The 21824-nt window shown below is 42.7% G+C and overlaps 2 protein-coding genes across 6 annotated transcripts in view; one reads left to right on the top strand and one right to left on the bottom strand.

Annotated features, from left to right (window-relative positions):
• The window catches only part of LOC110511230 (sodium/potassium/calcium exchanger 5), a 123736-nt gene extending 118465 nt beyond the window's left edge, over window positions 1-5271 (top strand). For all 4 annotated transcript variants that reach the window (XM_090222713.1, XM_090222714.1, XM_090222711.1 and 1 more), the window contains 2 exons: window positions 2836-2937; window positions 4501-5271. In XM_090222713.1, the coding sequence (XP_090078839.1) occupies window positions 2836-2937; window positions 4501-4823 (425 nt within the window). In that variant the 3' untranslated portion in view covers window positions 4824-5271. The remainder of the gene's footprint in view (window positions 1-2835; window positions 2938-4500) is intronic.
• Window positions 5272-6854: 1583 nt separating this feature from the next.
• The window catches only part of LOC110515541 (myelin expression factor 2), a 15857-nt gene continuing 887 nt past the window's right edge, over window positions 6855-21824 (bottom strand). The window contains exons 2-17 of one of the 2 annotated variants that reach the window (XM_090222718.1): window positions 20815-21215; window positions 19949-20001; window positions 18978-18985; window positions 16378-16471; window positions 15870-16067; window positions 15378-15531; window positions 12730-12779; window positions 12319-12379; window positions 12011-12112; window positions 11439-11483; window positions 11272-11331; window positions 8500-8604; window positions 8073-8132; window positions 7725-7873; window positions 7398-7449; window positions 6855-7239 (exon numbers count right to left, since the gene is read on the bottom strand). In XM_090222718.1, the coding sequence (XP_090078844.1) occupies window positions 7076-7239; window positions 7398-7449; window positions 7725-7873; window positions 8073-8132; window positions 8500-8604; window positions 11272-11331; window positions 11439-11483; window positions 12011-12112; window positions 12319-12379; window positions 12730-12779; window positions 15378-15531; window positions 15870-16067; window positions 16378-16471; window positions 18978-18985; window positions 19949-20001; window positions 20815-21215 (1756 nt within the window). In that variant the 3' untranslated portion in view covers window positions 6855-7075. Of the gene's footprint in view, window positions 7240-7397; window positions 7450-7724; window positions 7874-8072; window positions 8133-8499; window positions 8605-11271; window positions 11332-11438; window positions 11484-12010; window positions 12113-12318; window positions 12380-12729; window positions 12780-15377; window positions 15532-15869; window positions 16068-16377; window positions 16472-18977; window positions 20002-20814; window positions 21216-21824 lie in introns of those variants that run through there. The other variant, XM_090222716.1, reaches the window with a different exon arrangement.

Below are 21824 nucleotides of genomic sequence, written 5' to 3'. Positions count from 1 at the left end.
GACACACTTAAACACATTAAACACAGACGCAGACACACTTAAACACATTAAACACAGACGCAGACACACTTAAACACATTAAACACAGACGCAGGCACACTTAAACACATTAAACACAGACGCAGACACACTTAAACACATTAAACACAGACGCAGACACACTTAAACACATTAAACACAGACGCAGGCATGGACAGATGCACGTACACACACAATATGCACACATCCAGAACACGTGCACACACACACACACAGACACACAGCAGTCAGATTACCGCCTGCTTCACCTCACACACTGCATGGCTGCCAGGAGACGTCATGTGAGCTTCGGGTGGGAGTAGCCTCTAGGCACAGATCTAGGATCAGCTATCCCCAAGCTTTACCATTACAGAGAAAAAACAAAGAACTGACCTTACATCAGTGTTGAGGACTGATGTTGTCATGTGACGTTAGTAGACATGAGAGTATAATGGGATTATTATGTTTTAACCTTCAGAACAGCTCACATGAGAGAGAGAGAGAGAGAGAGAGAGAGAGAGAGAGAGAGAGAGAGAGAGAGAGAGAGGGAGAGAGAGAGAGAAGAGAAAGAGGGAGATGGGGGAAAGAAGAAGAAGAGAGGGATGGAGGGATGAGCGAGTGATGGGCTCCCGAGTGGGGCAGCGGTCTAAGGCACTGCATCTCAGTGCTAGAGGCGTCACTACAGACCCTGGTTTGATTCCAAGCTGTATCACAACTGGCCGTGATTGGGAGTCCCATAGGGTGGTGCACCATTGGCCCAGCGTTGTCTGGGTTACTGTTTGGCTGGGGTAGGCTATCATTGTAAATAAGAATTTGTTCTTGACTGACTTGCCTAGTTAAATAAAGGTTAAATAAAATGGGGAAGGGAGGACTCCTTTAAAGTAGTGTTTCTAAACCATTTTGCACTGTGTCTACCTGAAGCCTTTCTTATTGTGTTTCCTGTGTTTTATCTACCTGTATCCTGTGTGTTTTATCTACCTGTATCCTGTGTGTTTTATCTACCTGTATCCTGTGTGTTATATCTACCTGTATCCTGTGTGTTTTATATACCTGTATCCTGTGTGTTTATCTACCTGTATCCTGTGTGTTATCTCTACCTGCATCCTGTGTGTTTTATCTACCTGTATCCTGTGTGTTATCTCTACCTGCATCCTGTGTGTTATATCTACCTGTATCCTGTGTGTTTTATATACCTGTATCCTGTGTGTTTATCTACCTGTATCCTGTGTGTTTTATATACCTGTATCCTGTGTGTTTATCTACCTGTATCCTGTGTGTTTTATCTACCTGTATCCTGTGTGTTTTATATACCTGTATCCTGTGTGTTTTATCTACCTGTATCCTGTGTGTTTTATCTACCTGTATCCTGTGTGTTTTATCTACCTGTATCCTGTGTGTTTTATCTACCTGTATCCTGTGTGTTTTATATACCTGTATCTTGTGTGTTATCTCTACCTGCATCCTGTGTGTTATCTACCTGTATCCTGTGTGTTTTATATACCTGTATCCTGTGTGTTTTATCTACCTGTATCCTGTGTGTTATCTCTACCTGCATCCTGTGTGTTTTATATACCTGTATCCTGTGTGTTTTATCTACCTGCATCCTGTGTGTTATCTCTACCTGCATCCTGTGTGTTTTATATACCTGTATCCTGTGTGTTTTATCTACCTGTATCCTGTGTGTTATCTCTACCTGCATCCTGTGTGTTTTATATACCTGTATCCTGTGTGTTTTATCTACCTGCATCCTGTGTGTTATCTCTACCTGCATCCTGTGTGTTTTATATACCTGTATCCTGTGTGTTTTATCTACCTGCATCCTGTGTGTTATCTCTACCTGCATCCTGTGTGTTTTATATACCTGTATCCTGTGTGTTTTATCTACCTGTATCCTGTGTGTTATCTCTACCTGCATCCTGTGTGTTTTATATACCTGTATCCTGTGTGTTTTATCTACCTGCATCCTGTGTGTTATCTCTACCTGCATCCTGTGTGTTTTATCTACCTGTATCCTGTGTGTTTTATCTACCTGCATCCTGTGTGTTATCTCTACCTGCATCCTGTGTGTTTTATATACCTGTATCCTGTGTGTTTTATCTACCTGCATCCTGTGTGTTATCTCTACCTGCATCCTGTGTGTTTTATATACCTGTATCCTGTGTGTTTTATCTACCTGTTTCCTGTGTGTTTTATCTACCTGCATCCTGTGTGTTTTATCTACCTGCATCCTGTGTGTTTTATATACCTGTATCCTGTGTGTTTTATCTACCTGCATCCTGTGTGTTATCTCTACCTGCATCCTGTGTGTTTTATATACCTGTATCCTGTGTGTTTTATCTACCTGTATCCTGTGTGTTTTATATACCTGTATCCTGTGTTTTATATACCTGTATCCTGTGTGTTTTATCTACCTGTATCCTGTGTTGTGTTCTATCTGACCCTGTGTTGTGTTCTATCTGACCCTGTGTTGTGTTCTATCTGACCCTGTGTTGTGTTCTATCTGACCCTGTGTTGTGTTTTATCTGACCCAGTGTTGTGTTCTATCTGACCCAGTGTTGTGTTCTATCTGACCCAGTGTTGTTTTGTATCTGACCCTGTGTTGTGTTCTATCTGACCCTGTGGTATGTCTGAGATGTAACAGGTGAGACTCTGGGTATCCCAGACAGTGATGGGCCTGACTTTATGTCCTGTGTATCTGACTGTGTGTTCTCTGTGTTGTGTGTATCAGGAGAGACTCTGGGTATCCCAGACACAGTGATGGGCCTGACTTTATGTCCTGTGTATCTGACTGTATGTTTTCTGTGTTGTGTGTAACAGGAGAGACTCTGGGTATCCCAGACACAGTGATGGGCCTGACTCTGTTAGCTGCAGGGACCAGTATACCAGACACAGTGGCTAGTGTCATGGTTGCCAGAGAAGGTAATTACTACTGTAGCTTCATTTCTGATCCTTTCTGACCTTTAGTCCCCCTGAGATACATCTCTTTTCTAGGTCAGTAGATACATAGAGACATATTACTTCAGGGTGAAATGGAGCCCATAGCTGCTAATTATTCCACTAGATGTCCCCCTTATCATAATCGTTCAAGTCATACTTAAGTCCAATCTCTCTCTTACACTATATACACAAAAGTATGTGGACACCCCGTTGCTGACAGGTGTATAAAATCGAGCACACCGCCATGTAATCTCCATAGACAAACATTGGCAGTAAATGGCCCCTATTAAAGAGCTCAATGACTTTCAACATGGCACCGTCATAGGATGCCACCTTTCCAACAAGTCAGTTAGTCAAATTTCTGCCCTGTTAGAGCTGCCCTGGTCAACTGTAAGTGCTATTATTGTGAAGTGGAATGTCTATGAGCAACAACGGCTCAGCCACGATGTGGTGGGCCACATGAGCTCACAGAACTGGACCGCCGAGTGCTGAAGCACCTAGTAAAAATTGTCTGTCCTCGGTTACAACACTCACTACCTAGTTCCAAACTGCCTCTGGAAGCAACGTCAGCACAATAACTGTTCGTCGGGAGCTTCATGAAATGGGTTTCCATGGCCGAGCAGCTGCACACAAGCCTAAGATCACCATGCGTAATGCCAAGCGTCGGCTGGAGTGGTGTAAAGCTCGTCACAATTGGACTCTGGAGCAGTGGAAACGAGTTCTCTGGAGTGATGAATTACGCTTCATCAGATAGCAGTCCGACGGACAAATCTGGGTTTGGCGGATGCCAGGAGAACGCTACCTGCCAGAATGCAAAGTGTCAACTGTAAAGTTTGGTGGAGGAAGAATAATGGTCTGGGCTGTTTTTCATGGTTCGGGCCCCTTAGTTCCAGTGAAAAGAAATCGTAACGCTACAGCATACAATGACATTCTAGACGATTCTGTGCTTCCAACTTTGTGGCAACAGGTTGTGGAAGGCACTTTCCTGTTTCATCGTGACAATGGCCCATGCACAAAGAGAGGTCCATACAGAAATGGTTGGTCAAGATCAGTGTGGAAGAACCTGACTGGCCTGCACAGAGCCCTGACCTCAACCCAATAGAACACCTTTGGGATGAATTGGAATGCTGACTGCGAGCCAAGCCTAATTGCTCAACATCAGTGTCCAACCTCATAAATGCTTGTTGTTGAATGGAAGCAAGTCCCTGCAGCAATGTTCCAACATCTAGTGGAAAGCCTTCCCAGAAGAGTGGAGGCTGTTGTAGCAGCAAAGGGGGGACCAACTCCATATTAATGCCTGACAAGCAGGTGTCCACATACTTTTGGTCATGTAGTGAAGGTAAAACAGACATGTACAACATAGTGTAATATGTCATCTCTCTCCTCCTCTCTCTTCGCCCCTCGCTCCATCTCCTCCCCTCTCTCTCTTCCCCCCGCACCTCCCCTCGCTCCTCCTCTCTCCTCCCCTCTCTCCTCCTCTCTCTCCCCTCTCGCTCCTCCTCCCCCCTCTCCTCCTCTCCACCCCTCTCTCCTGCTCTGTTCCAGGTAAAGCCGATATGGCCATGTCCAACATCGTGGGTTCTAATGTTTTTGACATGCTGTGTCTGGGTCTTCCCTGGTTCATTAAGACAGTGTTTGTGGACACGGTCAACCCTGTGGAGGTCAACAGCACCGGTCTGGTTTTCATCTCCGCCACCCTCCTCCTCTCCATCGTCTTTCTCTTCGTGGCGGTCCATATAAACGGCTGGAAGCTGGACTGGAAGCTGGGGATCGTCTCTCTGTTCTGCTATGCTGTTTTTGCCACTCTGGCCATCCTCTACGAACTGGGCATCATAGGGAACAACCCTGTCAGACTGTGCGGCGACTGATACACTGATAAACACACAGAGATGTACAACAACACACACGGTAGCACACACACAGCGCTGCTGCAGGCCGCACTCATCAGACTGTGTAGTGGCTGAGTGGCAGCGATGGAGTCCACACTGCAGCCCTCCCCAGAACCAGACCACCCAGAACCAACCTCTTTGACACTCAGACCATTTATACAGAACCCAGATACAGGGCACAGATTCACAGAGTACTGATATAGGATCAGGTCCACCCTGTCCAGGTCCTCTTATTCATTATGATCTAAATCAGTGGAATTCGAAGTCGGGTCACAACCCCACTAGCAGTTGGGTTTGTGGACAGATTAGGAGTGTTGGATCACCAAATTCAAATACTTTTTTTTTTTTACAAAAAAATAACAGTACAAATTATTGTATGGGACACTATACAAACATTTTTGAGAAAAATAAAATTGTATTGAGTAAATTTATTTATTGGGGTTTTTTTTCGATAAGAGATGAAAATACAATGAACGGAAGGTTATTTGCTGATGTATTGGTGGAGTTGCGAGAAATGGTGAAAAAAATGTGGTCCCCACTGAAAAAGTTTGAATACCGCTGATCTAAACAACACTCCTACTGACACACTTTATGAATACAGGCCCAGGACTGGGTGCCAAGACCAGGATACAAGATTAAAGCTACATCTCAAATGACACCTTTCCCCAACGTAGGTCTCTGGCCAACAGAAGTGTAAATAAATGTAGGGTAGGGGTACTCAACTCTGACCCTATGAGGTCTGGAGCCTGCTGCTTTTCTGTTCTACCTGATGATTAACTACAGCCATGCCGAAATCATTTCCTGTTTAGATCAAATGCAGTGGAACTGGCTTCAATGTCCAGAGTTGAGTTTGACGGGTGCAGGGTGTGATTTGAGATGCAGCCCCACGCAGACTCCATACTACCTGTGAGAATGACCCAGCAACACTGCCTTTCACCTCTTGACCTCTAACTCAGGGAGATAAAGCTGCTTTGTAATATTCTATTGGACTCCTCTGACCTTATCTGGTCATTACCAGAGAGGAAGAGGCAAAGCGAGAGGGATAACTGGGCCAAAAATCTGTCACCAGCAGGTTTTTTCACACAAGCCAAGTTTCTGTCTGGAGGTTTGTGATATTTGGTCAACAGAAAAATGGAATGGTCTTCTTGCTACATGAGGTTAATTTGATCAAATAGAAATTTCACAATGCTTAGGTTATGAGTGTACTGATATAAGGACACATGACTTCCCAGCAACTTTATATAAGAGTTGTGCCTGTTCACAAGTGTTTCTGCCCTCTCAATGGCTAGAATGTTCCCACCTGAGCTTGCCTCCTCCCAACTGCATTCCATTTTTAAAGACATATTTCATTGTTAAAGCAGTCACTAGTCTGGTCAATATAATGGATAACCTGTCATTACTCAATGCTGGTGAACGAGGAAGGTGAATGAGGGAGGGAAGGGGCTATTGTCCAGGCAGAACAGATAAGCGTTTACAAGCAGCCTGTGTTGCTCAACAGTAAGGAGTGAGGACACGCTCGTAAAGAGAAGAAACCCAAAAGTTTCCACTGGTCTTGACTGTCAGGACAGAGACGGCACCTGAAACGGTTTAAGATGAAGGCAAAGTATCCATTCAGTTGTCCACTTGTGATGAACACCATTTCAGTTGGTGCCCAGTTCCAGCTAGCAGAGCTGGTTTAAGACTCCCAGTGTATACTAACCAAAGATCCTATTACATTACAATACAATACTATGATACGAGCAAACTAAACATTTATGGACACTAGTTTCACACATTTTGTCAACGTGAGTCATATCAGTGAACTTCACTACATGATTCTCCTACAGCATTGTGATCTGGTTCCCTCCGGTGTAGAAAAGGTCTTTAGTTGGTGATATTTGGGCTCCAGAGGACATTTTATTTATGGGGTTTTACCTCGAATTAACCTTTGTATTCAATTAAACACACCCACACAGGCCTTCTATGAACTAGCCAGTAGCCTTTGATCCCACAGTAACATTTACAACAAAGTTGAAAAATTAAAATGTTTATTCATTCAAATAAACGTATGACCCACAAAAAGAAAAGGGCTTACCAGAAAAAAAACTAGGGAAGATTAAAAGAAAAACAGACCTCATACACATCCAATAGTCATGGAAACGCGGATACGTGGAAAATGTGTTTTTAAAACAAAACAAAAGCAGTTGGAGATGGAACGCGCAGTTGTCGTAACCATGTGTATGTGTGTGACTCTAGGCGTTGCGGTCGATGCGGACGTCAACCTCGCGACCGCTGATCTTGGTTCCGTTCATCATCCTGCAGGCCTGGTTAGCGCTCTCTGGGGAGTCAAACCTGACCGTACCACAGCCCTTAGACTTTCCTCCCTCCATCTTAATCTCTGCAAACATCACCTGGCCTGGAGAGGGAGTAAGAAAGGGGGATGAGAGAGAAGAAAGAGCAGTAGACAGTGTTTAAGCACTGACACTGCTAAAGCCATTTCATTACTGCAGATCAAAGCTACATTCAATCCATCTGCAGGTTACTGAGTACAGTAGACTGATTGAAGAGGCTTACCACAGACACTGAACTTCTCCTTCAGTTTCTGCCAGGTCAGGTCATAGGACAGCTACAACACAACACAGGACATTAGAACACAGGGGCATACAATTCTAACTACTTTAGGGGGCATTTTCACAGAGCTAGATGACGCCTACTCTGTCTACAAGTGCTTCCAATTCACGCTACTTAATTTGTGTCCTTGATGTAAATACCCAGCAGTACATATAGTGGATTTGATCAGCCTTATTAAACATGTGTTAGGTGCTTTAATGTGCTTAAAAAGGGGTGTATGCACATCACGTCATAATGCACATTTATACAGTATTTATTTAGAAAACATACATTTCTGACAAAGATCTGACATCCTCCCTTGGCTCTGTCAGACATGGCTCCTCCTCCGTAGCCCCCGAACCCTCGGCTCATGGCCATGCCCCCCCCCATACGGTCATAGCCAGAGCCCATCCGCTCCATGGACCGGCTGCCCAAGCCACCTTGTAGAGGACACAGGGAATATGAGTGAGCACCGCAGATCAGAATCCCTACCGTAATGGTATTCAGGGGTTGTGCAGGCTTTAGTTCCAGCCCAGCACTCCCACACATCAAATCAAGGTCAAGCACAGTGAAACATTGGCAGTATGAAATGGGTGTGCTAACAGACAGTGAGAGATGTTAATGTAATGTTCGGTGTACCTAATCCTCCCCCAATGGGCCCCATGCCAAAACTGCTCATGTCTCCTCCGTAACCTCCTCCTGATGAAGAGAACGCACGGCATCACACACACACACGTTAGCACAACCTATCAGCACATCACAACACAAACAAGTTACAGCACACAAACATCTGTCAGTAACATGTTGGAGCCACAGGGCTGAATGCTAACTTGACCAGTGTGGTGTTATCCATACAGGAGTTGTGATTCAGCTCTTGGTACAGTCTACCTGCAGGTTCCAGTTCCAAGCTGCTACATGCCCAGTATAATGCCCACCACAGACCATGCTGTTAGTGGATGGATATATGAGGACTATGGAATGGATTATACCTATGATGACAGACAGTGACAGGTGTGTGTGAGAGAAAGAGTGAGAGAGAAAGTGAGGGAGGGTGTAAACTACTCACCCATTCCTCCAAAGGAGTCTCCGAAGCCTCTGCTCATGGACATGTCACTGCGACCAAAGTCTCTGTCCATCCCTCCACCCATCCCCCCTGAGCGGTAGGACATGTCTGGAGAGGGGGAAGTGAAGGAGAGAGAGAGGACGATGGCACAGTCAGAAATATACTCAGTGGAAAGTTCACATTAAACTTCAGGAGCATTTAAACAGTTTGAGACAATTATTTTGTCCTTAGTGGTGATGGGTGGGGGGGTCCTATAGTTACATAGCAATATTATTTTGGATGATATTATATTGATAATGAGCAATATGTTTTGTAACATCAAATCCCAGTATCGAATCACAATGCATACAGTGGGGCAAAAAAGTATTGTCAGACACCAATTGTGCAAGTTCTCCCACTTAAAAAGATGAGGCCTGTAATTTTCATCATAGGTACACTTCAACTATGACAGACAAAATTAGAAAAAAAATCCAGAAAATCACATTGTAGGATTTTTTATGAATTTATTTGCAAATTATGGTGTAAAATAAGTATTTGGTCAAAAACAAAAGTTTCTCAATACTTTATATACCCTTTGTCGGCAATGACAGAGGTCAAACGTTTTCTGTAAGAAAACAACGTTTTCACACACTGTTGCTGGTATTTTGGCCCATTCCTCCATGCAGATCTCCTCTAGAGCAGTGATGTTTTGGGGCTGTTGCTGGGCAACACGGACTTTCAACTCCCTCCAAAGATTTTCTATGGGGTTGAGATCTGGAGACTGGCTAGGCCACTCCAGGACCTTGAAATGCTTCTTACGAAGCCACTCCTTCGTTGCCCGGGCAGTGTTGCCCAGCCACATTTCATCTTCAATGCCCTTGCTGATGGAAGGAGGTTTTCACTCAAAATCTCACGATACATGGCCCCATTCATTCTTTCCTTTAAACGGATCAGTCGTCCTGGTCCCTTTGCAGAAAACAGCCCCAAAGCATGTTTCCACCCCCATGCTTCACAGTAGGTATGGTGTTCTTTGGATGCAACTCAGCATTCTTTGTCCTCCAAACACAACGAGTTGTGTTTCATCTGACCATATGACATTCTCCCAATCTTCTTCTGGATCATCCAAATGCTCTTTAGCAAACTTCAGACGGGCCTGAACATGTACTGGCTTAAGCAGGGGGACACGTCTGGCACTGCAGGATTTGAGTCCCTGGCAGCGTAGTGTTACTGATGGTAGGCTTTGTTACTTTGGTCCCAGCTCTCTGCAGGTCATTCACTAGGTCCCCCCCATGTGGTTCTGGGATTTTTGCTCACCGTTCTTGTGATCATTTTGACCCCACGGGGTGAAATCTTGCGTGGAGCCCCAGATCGAGGGAGATTATCAGTGGTCTTGTATGTCTTCCATTTCCTAATAATTGCTCCGACAGTTGATTTATTCAAACCAAGCTGCTTAACTACTGCAGATTCAGTCTTCCCAGCCTGGTGCAGGTTGGTGAAATATATTGGAACACAGCTTAGCCTTTTGTTAATCACACTGTCATCTCAGATTTTCAAAATATGCTTTACAGCCAACGCTAGACAAGCATGTGTAAGTTTATCATAGCCTAGCATAGCATTATGCCTTGCTAGCAGCAGGCAACCTTGTCACGGAAATCAGAAAAGCAATCAAATTAAATAGTTTACCTTTGATGAACTTCGGATGTTTTCACTCACGAGACTCCCAGGTAGACAGCGAAAGTTCATTTTTTCCCAAAATATTATTTTTGTAGGCGAAATAGCTCCGTTTGTTCTTCACGTTTGGCTGAGAAATTGCCAAGAAATTACGGTCACCACAACGCCGGAAAATATTCCAAATTAGCTCCATAATATCGACAGAAACATGGCAAACGTTGTTTAGAATCGACCCTCAAGGTGTTTTTCTAATATCTATTCGATAATATATCCTTCGGGACAATTCGTTTTTCACTAGGACCGATTGGAATAATGGCTACCTCTGTATTTTACGCGAGAATCTCTCTCGGCGCCACCATGTGACCACTTACGCAATGTGGCCGCCTATGGCTATTCTTCAACAGAAATCATAAAACTACGTCACAATGCTGTAGACACCTTGGGGAATACGTAGAAAGCGTAAGCTCGTTGATGGTACATTCACAGCTGAATAGTGAGTCATTGCAACGCAGTGCTTTCAAAACCTGGGGCACTTCCGGATTGGATTTTTCCCAGGATTTCGCTTGCAACATCAGTTCTGTTATACTCACAGACAATATCTTTACAGTTTTGGAAACGTTAGAGTGTTTTCTATCCAAAGCTGTCAATTATATGCATATTCTAGCATCTTTTCCTGACAAAATATCCCGTTTAAAACAGGAAAAAATGTTCCCCAAAAATGAAAATACTGCCCCCTAACACCAAGAGGTTACAGGTGGAGGACTTCTTCTTAAAGAAGAAGTTACAGGTCTGTGAGAGCCAGAAATCTTGCTTGTTTGTAGGTGACCAAATACTTATTTTCCACCATAATTTGCAAATAAATTCATTAAAAATCCTACAATGTGATTTTCTGGATTTTTTCTCATTTTGTCTGTCATAGTTGAAGTGTACCTATGATGAAAATTACAGGCCTCATCTTTTTACGTGGGAGAACTTGCACAATTGGTGGCTGACTAAATACTTTTTTGCCCCACTGTATATAGAATTGTGATATCTACATAAGATAGTATTGGCACCTAAGTATCGGTATAATATCGCATCGTAAGGTCCCTGGCAATTCCCAGCCCGAGATGTGTGTCCCCTTACCTCCCATCCGTCCCATGTCTCTGGCTCCGAATCCCCCCATGCTGTCCATGCCACCGAACCCTCCAGGAAACACACAGTATTATATTAATGGATAGTCACAACAACCCATGTGTTGTCCAGTCATGTAACAAAGTGAATCAGTAGAGATCTATTATCTAGGACCTTACCTCCTAGTCTGCTCATCCCTCCATACCCAGGTCCTCCCTCCATCCCTGACAGACAGAATCACACACTTCACATCTCACATGGATTTGTTTTGTACTAAAGCTTATTCTACATGACCTCTAGACAACTTTCCACCCATTTCAGTGGTCGGGGGTGCGGGCGTCAGTGGTCGAAAGGGGGGCGTCAGTGGTCAAAAGGGGGGCGTCAGTGGTCAAAAGGGGGGCGTCAGTGGTCAAAAGGGGGGCGTCAGTGGTCAAAAGGGGGGCGTCAGTGGTCAAAAGGGGGGCGTCAGTGGTCAAAAGGGGGGCGTCAGTGGTCAAAAGGGGGGCGTCAGTGGTCAAAAGGGGGGCGTCAGTGGTCAAAAGGGGGGCGTCAGTATGTGATGTAAGTGCTTGGAGAAGGTACAGGAACAACAGACAGAGGGTTTAAAACATACAGCTACTCTTCACAACCGATAATTATCGTATGTATGAACCGACTGGCTCCTCCATTGACCTGCAGTCTGTGTGTGTGGTTTAAATATTAACAGTGTGTTTGCTGGAGTACTATGGCGAGGTTAGGGGTCAGTACTGACCTGCAGGGCCCATGTTGCCCATTCCTCCTCCACCACTCAGCCGGTTGGCATTGATAGGTTGTCCTCCTGGTCCCAGGCCCATCCCAATCCCTCCCAGACCCCCTACACACAGAGGACACAGAGAGTTGGAGTTTGTTTGACCACACAAACATAACATCCCTTATGTAATGCCTTGGTTCACTGGAGAACAGAACACTGAGCCAACTAGCTGACAACACGACCCATTTCTGATAGAGATAATGCTGAAGTCATTCTAACATGTAGGTGTTTTCTAGAGATAGTCAGAAAGGGACAGGATGTGTACTTACGTGGTAACTGAGGAGCTTTCTCCACCGGGTGGAAATCATCAGCTGGCATAGACTTGTCGTCCTGAAACACACAGAAACAACATATCAAGGGGTGGTTCTCACACAACATATTACCACACCAACATGTAACAGCCTCTATTTTATTTAACTAGGCAAGTCAGGTAAGAACTCATTCTTATTTTCAATGACGGCCTACTGGGGAACAGTGGGTTAACTGCCTTGTTCAGGGGCAGAATGACAGATTTTTACCGTGTCAGTTTGGGGATTCGATCTTGCAACCTTTCGGTTACAAGTCCAACGCTCAAACCACTAGGCTACCTGCCACCCCAATGACCTCTATGACCTTCCACACACATTAACTGTGTACAGTGTTTAGAAATCAGAAACATGCAAATAACAAAGCACACGTACCATCTTAACATGCATCTGTCTGTCAAACAGCATTTGGCCGTTGAACATGGCTAGAGAACAGAGTTAAGAATGCCAACAATAAAAATAAAATTGTCACATGCTTCCTAAACTAACAGTGAAACATAGTATAGAATATATAAAGATACAGATGTAATCTGCAGCCTCTTGGAGGGTGTGTGTGTTCTGTGGTAGTATATAATATATAAAGATACAGATGTAATCTGCAGCCTGTTGGAAGGTGGGTGTGTTCTGTGGTAGTATATAATATATAAAGATACAGATGTAATCTGCAGCCTGTTGGAAGGTGGGTGTGTTCTGTGGTAGTATATAATATATAAAGATACAGATGTAATCTGCAGCCTGTTGGAAGGTGGGTGTGTTCTGTGGTAGTATATAATATATAAAGATACAGATGGAATCTGCAGCCTGTTGGAAGGTGGGTGTGTTCTGTGGTAGTATATAATATATAAAGATACAGATGTAATCTGCAGCCTGTTGGAAGGTGGGTGTGTTCTGTGGTAGTATATAATATATAAAGATACAGATGTAATCTGCAGCCTGTTGGAAGGTGGGTGTGTTCTGTGGTAGTATATAATATATAAAGATACAGATGTAATCTGCAGCCTGTTGGAAGGTGGGTGTGTTCTGTGGTAGTATATAATATATAAAGATACAGATGTAATCTGCAGCCTGTTGGAAGGTGGGTGTGTTCTGTGGTAGTATATAATATATAAAGATACAGATAGAATCTGTAGCCTCTTGGAGGGTGTGTGTGTTCTGTGGTAGTATATAATATATAAAGATACAGATGTAATCTGCAGCCTGTTGGAAGGTGTGTGTGTTCTGTGGTAGTATATAATATATAAAGATACAGATAGAATCTGTAGCCTCTTGGAGGGTGTGTGTGTTCTGTGGTAGTATATAATATATAAAGATACAGATGTAATCTGCAGCCTGTTGGAAGGTGGGTGTGTTCTGTGGTAGTATATAATATATAAAGATACAGATGTAATCTGCAGCCTGTTGGAAGGTGGGTGTGTTCTGTGGTAGTATATAATATATAAAGATACAGATGTAATCTGCAGCCTGTTGGAAGGTGGGTGTGTTCTGTGGTAGTATATAATATATAAAGATACAGATGTAATCTGCAGCCTGTTGGAAGGTGGGTGTGTTCTGTGGTAGTATATAATATATAAAGATACAGATGTAATCTGCAGCCTGTTGGAAGGTGGGTGTGTTCTGTGGTAGTATATAATATATAAAGATACAGATAGAATCTGCAGCCTGTTGGAAGGTGGGTGTGTTCTGTGGTAGTATATAATATATAAAGATACAGATGTAATCTGCAGCCTGTTGGAAGGTGGGTGTGTTCTGTGGTAGTATATAATATATAAAGATACAGATGTAATCTGCAGCCTGTTGGAAGGTGGGTGTGTTCTGTGGTAGTATATAATATATAAAGATACAGATGTAATCTGCAGCCTGTTGGAAGGTGTGTGTGTTCTGTGGTAGTATATAATATATAAAGATACAGATGTAATCTGCAGCCTGTTGGAAGGTGGGTGTGTTCTGTGGTAGTATATAATATATAAAGATACAGATGTAATCTGCAGCCTGTTGGAAGGTGGGTGTGTTCTGTGGTAGTATATAATATATAAAGATACAGATGTAATCTGCAGCCTGTTGGAAGGTGGGTGTGTTCTGTGGTAGTATATAATATATAAAGATACAGATGTAATCTGCAGCCTGTTGGAAGGTGGGTGTGTTCTGTGGTAGTATATAATATATAAAGATACAGATGTAATCTGCAGCCTGTTGGAAGGTGGGTGTGTTCTGTGGTAGTATATAATATATAAAGATACAGATGTAATCTGCAGCCTGTTGGAAGGTGGGTGTGTTCTGTGGTAGTATATAATATATAAAGATACAGATGGAATCTGCAGCCTGTTGGAAGGTGGGTGTGTTCTGTGGTAGTATATAATATATAAAGATACAGATGTAATCTGCAGCCTGTTGGAAGGTGTGTGTGTTCTGTGGTAGTATATAATATATAAAGATACAGATGTAATCTGCAGCCTGTTGGAAGGTGGGTGTGTTCTGTGGTAGTATATAATATATAAAGATACAGATGGAATCTGCAGCCTGTTGGAAGGTGGGTGTGTTCTGTGGTAGTATATAATATATAAAGATACAGATGTAATCTGCAGCCTCTTGGAGGGTGTGTGTGTTCTGTGGTAGTATATAATATATAAAGATACAGATGTAATCTGCAGCCTGTTGGAAGGTGGGTGTGTTCTGTGGTAGTATATAATATATAAAGATACAGATAGAATCTGCAGCCTGTTGGAAGGTGTGTGTGTTCTGTGGTAGTATATAATATATAAAGATACAGATGTAATCTGCAGCCTGTTGGAAGGTGGGTGTGTTCTGTGGTAGTATATAATATATAAAGATACAGATGTAATCTGCAGCCTGTTGGAAGGTGGGTGTGTTCTGTGGTAGTATATAATATATAAAGATACAGATAGAATCTGTAGCCTCTTGGAGGGTGTGTGTGTTCTGTGGTAGTATATAATATATAAAGATGCAGATAGAATCTGCAGCCTGTTGGAAGGTGGGTGTGTTCTGTGGTAGTATATAAAGGATACAGATAGCCTGTACAGCCTCCAGGGCCTGTTCGAAGGTAACAGTCCCCATCCCTCTGCTCTTCCCATCCTTATCCTCCTTCACGTCAGCCCTCTTCACTGTTCCTGCCATACCAAACACCTCCTTCAGCTTCTTCCAGCCCACCTTAAAGTCCAGCTGGGAGGAGACCGCAGAGGGGAAGGACCGGGTTAGCATAGAAACAACTTACCACACAACACATCTAAACAGACAGGAGAAGACCGAGTTAGCAATAGCATAGAGAACAGTGAAACTAACATGGTCAACATGGAACTTCAAGTTCTAGGAAGACATAGTTGAACTTGAGATTTAGAGTGCACCGCTCAAGTTGTCTTCAATTGGTAAACCGGAATATTGGTAGGTTAACTTGGTACTTCAATACAGCAGATATAAATCTAGTGAGGGGAGATGGTCAGAGACAAAGGCACAGAGAAGTGAGACAGACATCAGAGAGTAGTGTGTATGCTTGTCCTCACGTTGGCTACGAACACAGTAGTCCCTAGGCGTCCGACCCGTAGAGAGCTGATGACTTCATGGGGGACGTTGGGGTTGTTAGCGATGGAAGGGGGTACACCTACACCACCCGGTCCCCCCTCCTGCCCCCTGCCTCCCCCTCCAGGGTACATCCCCCCTGTACGCTGCAGCACACGCCGAGCACGCTCACCATCAGGATCCTGAAAGAGGGAAACAGATAACCCCTAAACTTTGACCTATTACTTCAACTCTGAGCTTTAGCCGTCCACATCAGGGTTCTGGAGCAGGGAAACAAGGGGTTAAACACCTATGGCCCCATCCTTTGACCTCTGACCTATAATACAACTCTAAACTTTGACGTTAACTAGGCCTAGTTCTCAGTGATTACAGTTACAAACCATGTTAATGTAACCACATTTCCAGCAGGCTGGATTAAAGTGCAGATTTAGCACACCACTAAATTTAATCTCTCATCACCGTGTGGTGCCTAGAGTGAGAACAGGTCCTTACCGCCATGATATTGAGGGGTCTTCCATTCAGATCATATTTGTTCATGACTTCTATGGCCTTCTTCACAAACTCCTCATCTTTGAACTCCACAACACTGCAGGACAGACAGTCAGTGGATGAAGACATGCATAACAATGCCTCATGAAATTAAGGTGTGTCTGAAATAGACCCGATTCCCCATGTTATAGTACACTACTTTTGACCAGAACCCTATTAGCCGCCCCATGTGACTCTGGTCAAAAGTAGTGTACTGAATGGAGAATATAGGGCCCTACACGAGGACGGTACCACAGAATCGAGACAATAAAATTCAAAAATGTATTGAACTTTTTTAACATTCATTTTACCTTTATTTAACTAGGCAAGTCAGTTAAGAACAAATTATTATTTTCAATGACAGCCTAGGAACAGTGGGTTAACAGCCTGTTCAGGGGCAGAACGACAGATTTGTACCTTGTCAGCTCAGGGGTTTGAACTTGCAACCTTCCGGTTACTAGTCCAATGCTCTAACGACTAGGCTAAAAGTATTAATTTGCCCAAGTTTATCATAAGACATTAACAGAATGCGTCAATGATTCTTATTTCCTGCAACTTTCTGAAGAGGCAACAAGAATTCCCCACACCTGTGCGTGCAGCTCCCCCTTTATGTAGCCGTTTGCGACAATGCTAATAAACTCTTCTGGTAGATGGAAAGGCTCACCCAAAAACCTTCTACACTAAATGTTCACTACTATAATGATTTGCATAAATCCAGTGGGTATCTGTTTGGCAAACACTTCCATCACATACACTACAAAAACAAAGCAAAATAAAAGCCAATTGCTAGGCGCGGTGTATACCAAAATAATTGACATTGAAGTGTTTTCCCCAGGCCTCAAAATTGGCCTCCTGAGGTGGTTTAAGCATTGAGCAAAAACCTGAATAAACTGAAACTTGGACAAACAAAAACGGAGAAAACGGAATTTGGGGAGAAGCAAAACGGAGTGACGCAATATAATTCCTACAGATTGTATAGGGCCCTAGGAATAGGGTGTCATTTGAGAAGCACCCCGTGTCCGCCTGGTCTCAGACTAGACTTAACATATAAGTAAATCCAGGACACTGAAATGAGTATGACTTGACACTTTTTACATGAAACAGAAGTTTACTTAATTAAGGCAAAAAACTAAATGGTGGTTGGTTGGGGTGGATATATAACGTCTAGCAACCCAAAGGTTGCATGTTCGAATCTCAAGGACAACTTTAGCAACTACTTACTACTTTTTAGCTACTTAGCATGTTAGCTAAACCTAACCCGTTAACTTCTCTAGGATAGGGGGCAGCATTCGGAATTTTGGATGAAAAGCGTGCCCAAATTAAACTGCCTGCCACTCACACTCAGAAGCTAAGATACGCATATTATTATAGATTTGGATAGAAAACACAGAAGTTTCTAAAACTGTTAGAATCATGTATGTGACTATAACAGAACTTATTTGGCAAGCGGAACCCCGAGGACAAATCATTCAGATTTCTTTTGTTTTTGAGGTCACTCTTTTCAATGGGTTTTCATTGGGAATCCAGATTTCTAAGGGACCTTCTTGCAGTTCCTATCGCTTCCACCGGATGTCAGTCTATAGATATTGGTTGAGGTATTCCTTTGAGAAATGAAGTAGTAACACTGTTCAGAATGAGGGAAGTGTACTCTTTGTTAGAGGCGCGTGACCTGAAAGCTAGCTACACTTTGTTTTCCTCCGGTATTGAACACAGATCACCCCGTCTTCAATTTTATACGTTAAAAAATACCTAAAGTTGTATTACAAAAGTAGTTTGAAATGTTTGGACAAAGCTTACAGGTAACTTTTGTAGTCATATTGAGCGAGTTGGAACCGGATCAAACGTGCCAAATAAATGGACATTTTGGATATATATCGACGGAATTAATAGAACAAAAGGACCATTTGTGATGTTTATGGGACATATTGGAGTGCCAACAGAAGAAGCTCGTCAAAGGTAAGGCATGAATTATATCATTATTTCTGTGTTTTGTGTCGCACCTGGATGGTTGAAAAATGCTTGTCTGTCTTTGTTTACTGGGGTGCTATCCTCAGATAATAGCATCGTTTGCTTTCGCCGTAAAGTATTTTTGAAATCTGACACGTTGGCTAGATTCACAACAAGTGTAGCTTTAACTTGGTATATTGAATGTGTGATTTCATGGAAGTTTCATTTTTATAGTAATTTATTTGAATTTGGCACTGCATTTTCACTGGATTTTGGCCAGGTGGGAGGCTAGCGTCCTACATATCCCAGAGAGGTTAACCTAACCCTTAACCTAGCTAATGTTAGCCACCTAGCTAGCATTGGCCACAAATTGGAATTAGTAACATATACACATTGCAAATTTGTAACATATTGTACAAATTGCAATACGTAACATAATATAAACTGCAATTCATAACATATGAAAATTGTAACTAACATTTCATATGAAATGAACACATACCATACGAAATGTAAAACATCATATTAAAGGGAGTGTGTCAGATTCACGTACAGGATCATACGAAATGTACTGAGACCATGTTGCAAAGTTAGACAGGTAAAGTTTGGTTCCTTACCCACATCCCTGTACAGATAACACCAGGGGTTCCAGAGACACAGATCCATAACAGAGGGAATGAACAAAGACAGTGATTAGACTGACAACAGTTAACATCATTATTACACATTTGACATCATGCTATCAGTGGATTACATAATCCATCTTGAATGGCCAGCTAACAGGCCTTGATGTGGGGGTGTGTTTTGCTTGTATCCAAGGTAAAAAGTTAAGTGAATTTTAAAGACATTGACTTGGTTTGCTATAGACTTGTTTTTTTTGTTCCCAGTAGAGACATGGTACCCTTACCGTCTTCAGTGGAATAAAAAGAACTCAGGATATACTTACAAATATGTCCGTTCTGTGTCTACGTTTGTTTAGGAGTATATACTAAACAGTCCGTTTCTCAAACTACATATTACATTAAATGGCTGAATTGAATACATTCACAACCTTGTTTGCAAATTCCTGGCTGCATCATAATATTACAGATGAATAAACGATGGTGAGATTTTACTGTGAGCCGCTGGAGAAAGAAGAAAGTTACTTTATACAAAATCTACAATATTTTAGAAATAATTAGTTTGTTCATGAAGAGATAATTGTGCCATTGATCCAAATAAAAAGGTAACAATTTGAAGACCGAAAAGTAAAATGTCAATCAATAAGACATCAAAATCCATTTGAGAAATGGTCAACTGCCAAACTTTGACACCAATTGAGAAGACTACAACAACTTAAAAACAAAGGTGTACTAAGTTTCAGATGAATTCAAGTTAGTGTTCCAGAATCAACAAGAAGACATCCTCCATCACTCTACAGCCAACTAGGCTATAACAGGCTCTAGCTAACAGCCACCAACATATCATCCCATAGACATACATGGATAACCCCTTGGATCAGTGCCTTACAGAACACTTGGTAAATAAAGATATACTGCAGTGGAGGGCATTTAAAACCTCGTGCAGTGAGTTGGTCCACATCACTTACCCTTGACTTTCCTTCAGCATCCTTAAAGAGCTCCACGTATGTAACCTCACCAACTTCATGAGACATACAAAGGAAAAATACCAAGAGAACAAAAGGCATTTAAAATCACCAGTCGACTGTTGAACCACCACTCTCGCTCCAGGGCAGGCCGTTGCCTTGGTTATGCCGTTACGATGCTTCCCCATGATTGGTCAACAGTGAGCCCAGACCAATAGTCACCACACAACCCCTTCCAATGCCTTCCTGGGCTCGACTGAGACAGACACACAGTCAGTCAACTACTGTCAACCTGGGAATTCAGATCACACTTCAGTATAGAAGAACAGTTTGGTCAACACGGTTCCTGTCAACATAGCAAGAAGTCACTACAGTTTAAAAGGTGTCCTTTTCACCTTGAAAAAAGTCTTTGTGAAGAGCTAAAGACCCAATAGTTCAGTGCACAGAAAGACAATGGTTTCATTCATACAAAACAATCATTTGTCACCTTAACACAGGTTCAACGGAATCAAGTAGTCAATACTACTAATTGTCTGAGGTTACATTTTGGAGCTGTAAGTCAATATCATAAAACCAATAGTAGCTAACTACATAACAACTTTAACAAGCACAGACATTTCAATTCAATCCAAGCTAAATTGGTGTCCACCAAGGAGTAAAAAATGAAAAATCCAGAAATGTCTATTCTACTGACTTAATAATATCTGCAATACAATAACATGTTGCCTCAAAAGAAGGAACTACGAGAAGATATGGCTAGGTCTATGTTCTGGTCACAAAGAGGACTGAGAAAGCTCCTGTTGAGCTGGAAAGAATAGGGCTCATCTCTATAGGGAGAAGAAGCATGGCCCTGTGTGTGGATGGATTACCTTTCTCTCTCATCAGATCTTTAATAGCCTGCCACTTCGTGTCATAGGGGATATTGCTAATGAACACACGGTTCCTGTGACCCCCTCCTCCGCCCTTCTTGTCTCCAGTGACCTGCTTCTCTTTGTAGGGGTGGAAGCGGTTCCCTTTGCGGCCTCCTCCGGACATCTTTTCTTTGAGCTCAGACTTAGTATTTTGGGTTGGGGCGGTTGCAGGGGCATCATTAGGGTCATCTGCAAGGGTTTCGGCATCATTGATAGGGCCGTCATCGATGGGGTCACCATCGAGAGGGGTATCATCATCACCAAGGACCTCATCTCCAAGGACCTCATCATCACCCAGGCCTAGGTCCTCTTCTTCTGCAGGGACATCTTCACCAAGAACCTCGTCTTCTTCCGGCTCTCTGAAGAAAACAGAAGAGGACAGTATTAATGGATGCTGCTAGCTTGTCTGTTATAGGTAATGTTACCTAAACCTACATGGCATGGTCATTTCACCCATGTGCCAAATAACAAAGATGTGCACATAAGTGTATGTAACTTCAATCTCCCTTAACTAACATGGGTTTATAGACACAAACGGCTAGTTAGCTACAAAGTCAACTTTTCACAGAGAGGAGAGGAAAGTTACTGTAGGCAACTCTTGATTCAACTACAAATTGACTCCATTCAAACTGTCGGCTCTACATGGGCAATACATTACTACCAACTGTCTGTTGTTGGCCAACTAACTCTTCGCTAGCTAAATCTACATTAAGGGACTGTGCACCTAAACCATATAAATCCTATTAAATTACTGAGAGGCCATGTTATACACCTTCGAAGTCCCACAATGGGATGAAAATTGCAGCCATTTTGGTCAGGGAGAAATCCAAACCAATCTAATAGGAATGGATGGCAGTCGAGGTATAATCCAGATTTTACTTTATATAGTAAAAGAAAAGGCATGTGACATATCAGAAATGCTGTATTATAATTGTCAAACTAAAAATATTGCCATATATTATACTGTT

The sequence above is a fragment of the Oncorhynchus mykiss genome, chromosome 26 (assembly GCF_057628025.1).
Source record: "Oncorhynchus mykiss isolate SJ-2025 chromosome 26, ASM5762802v1, whole genome shotgun sequence".
Classification (NCBI taxonomy): domain Eukaryota; kingdom Metazoa; phylum Chordata; class Actinopteri; order Salmoniformes; family Salmonidae; genus Oncorhynchus; species Oncorhynchus mykiss.
The sequence above is the reverse complement of the archived record's forward strand: the minus strand, read 5'-3'. Positions and strand labels throughout refer to the sequence as shown.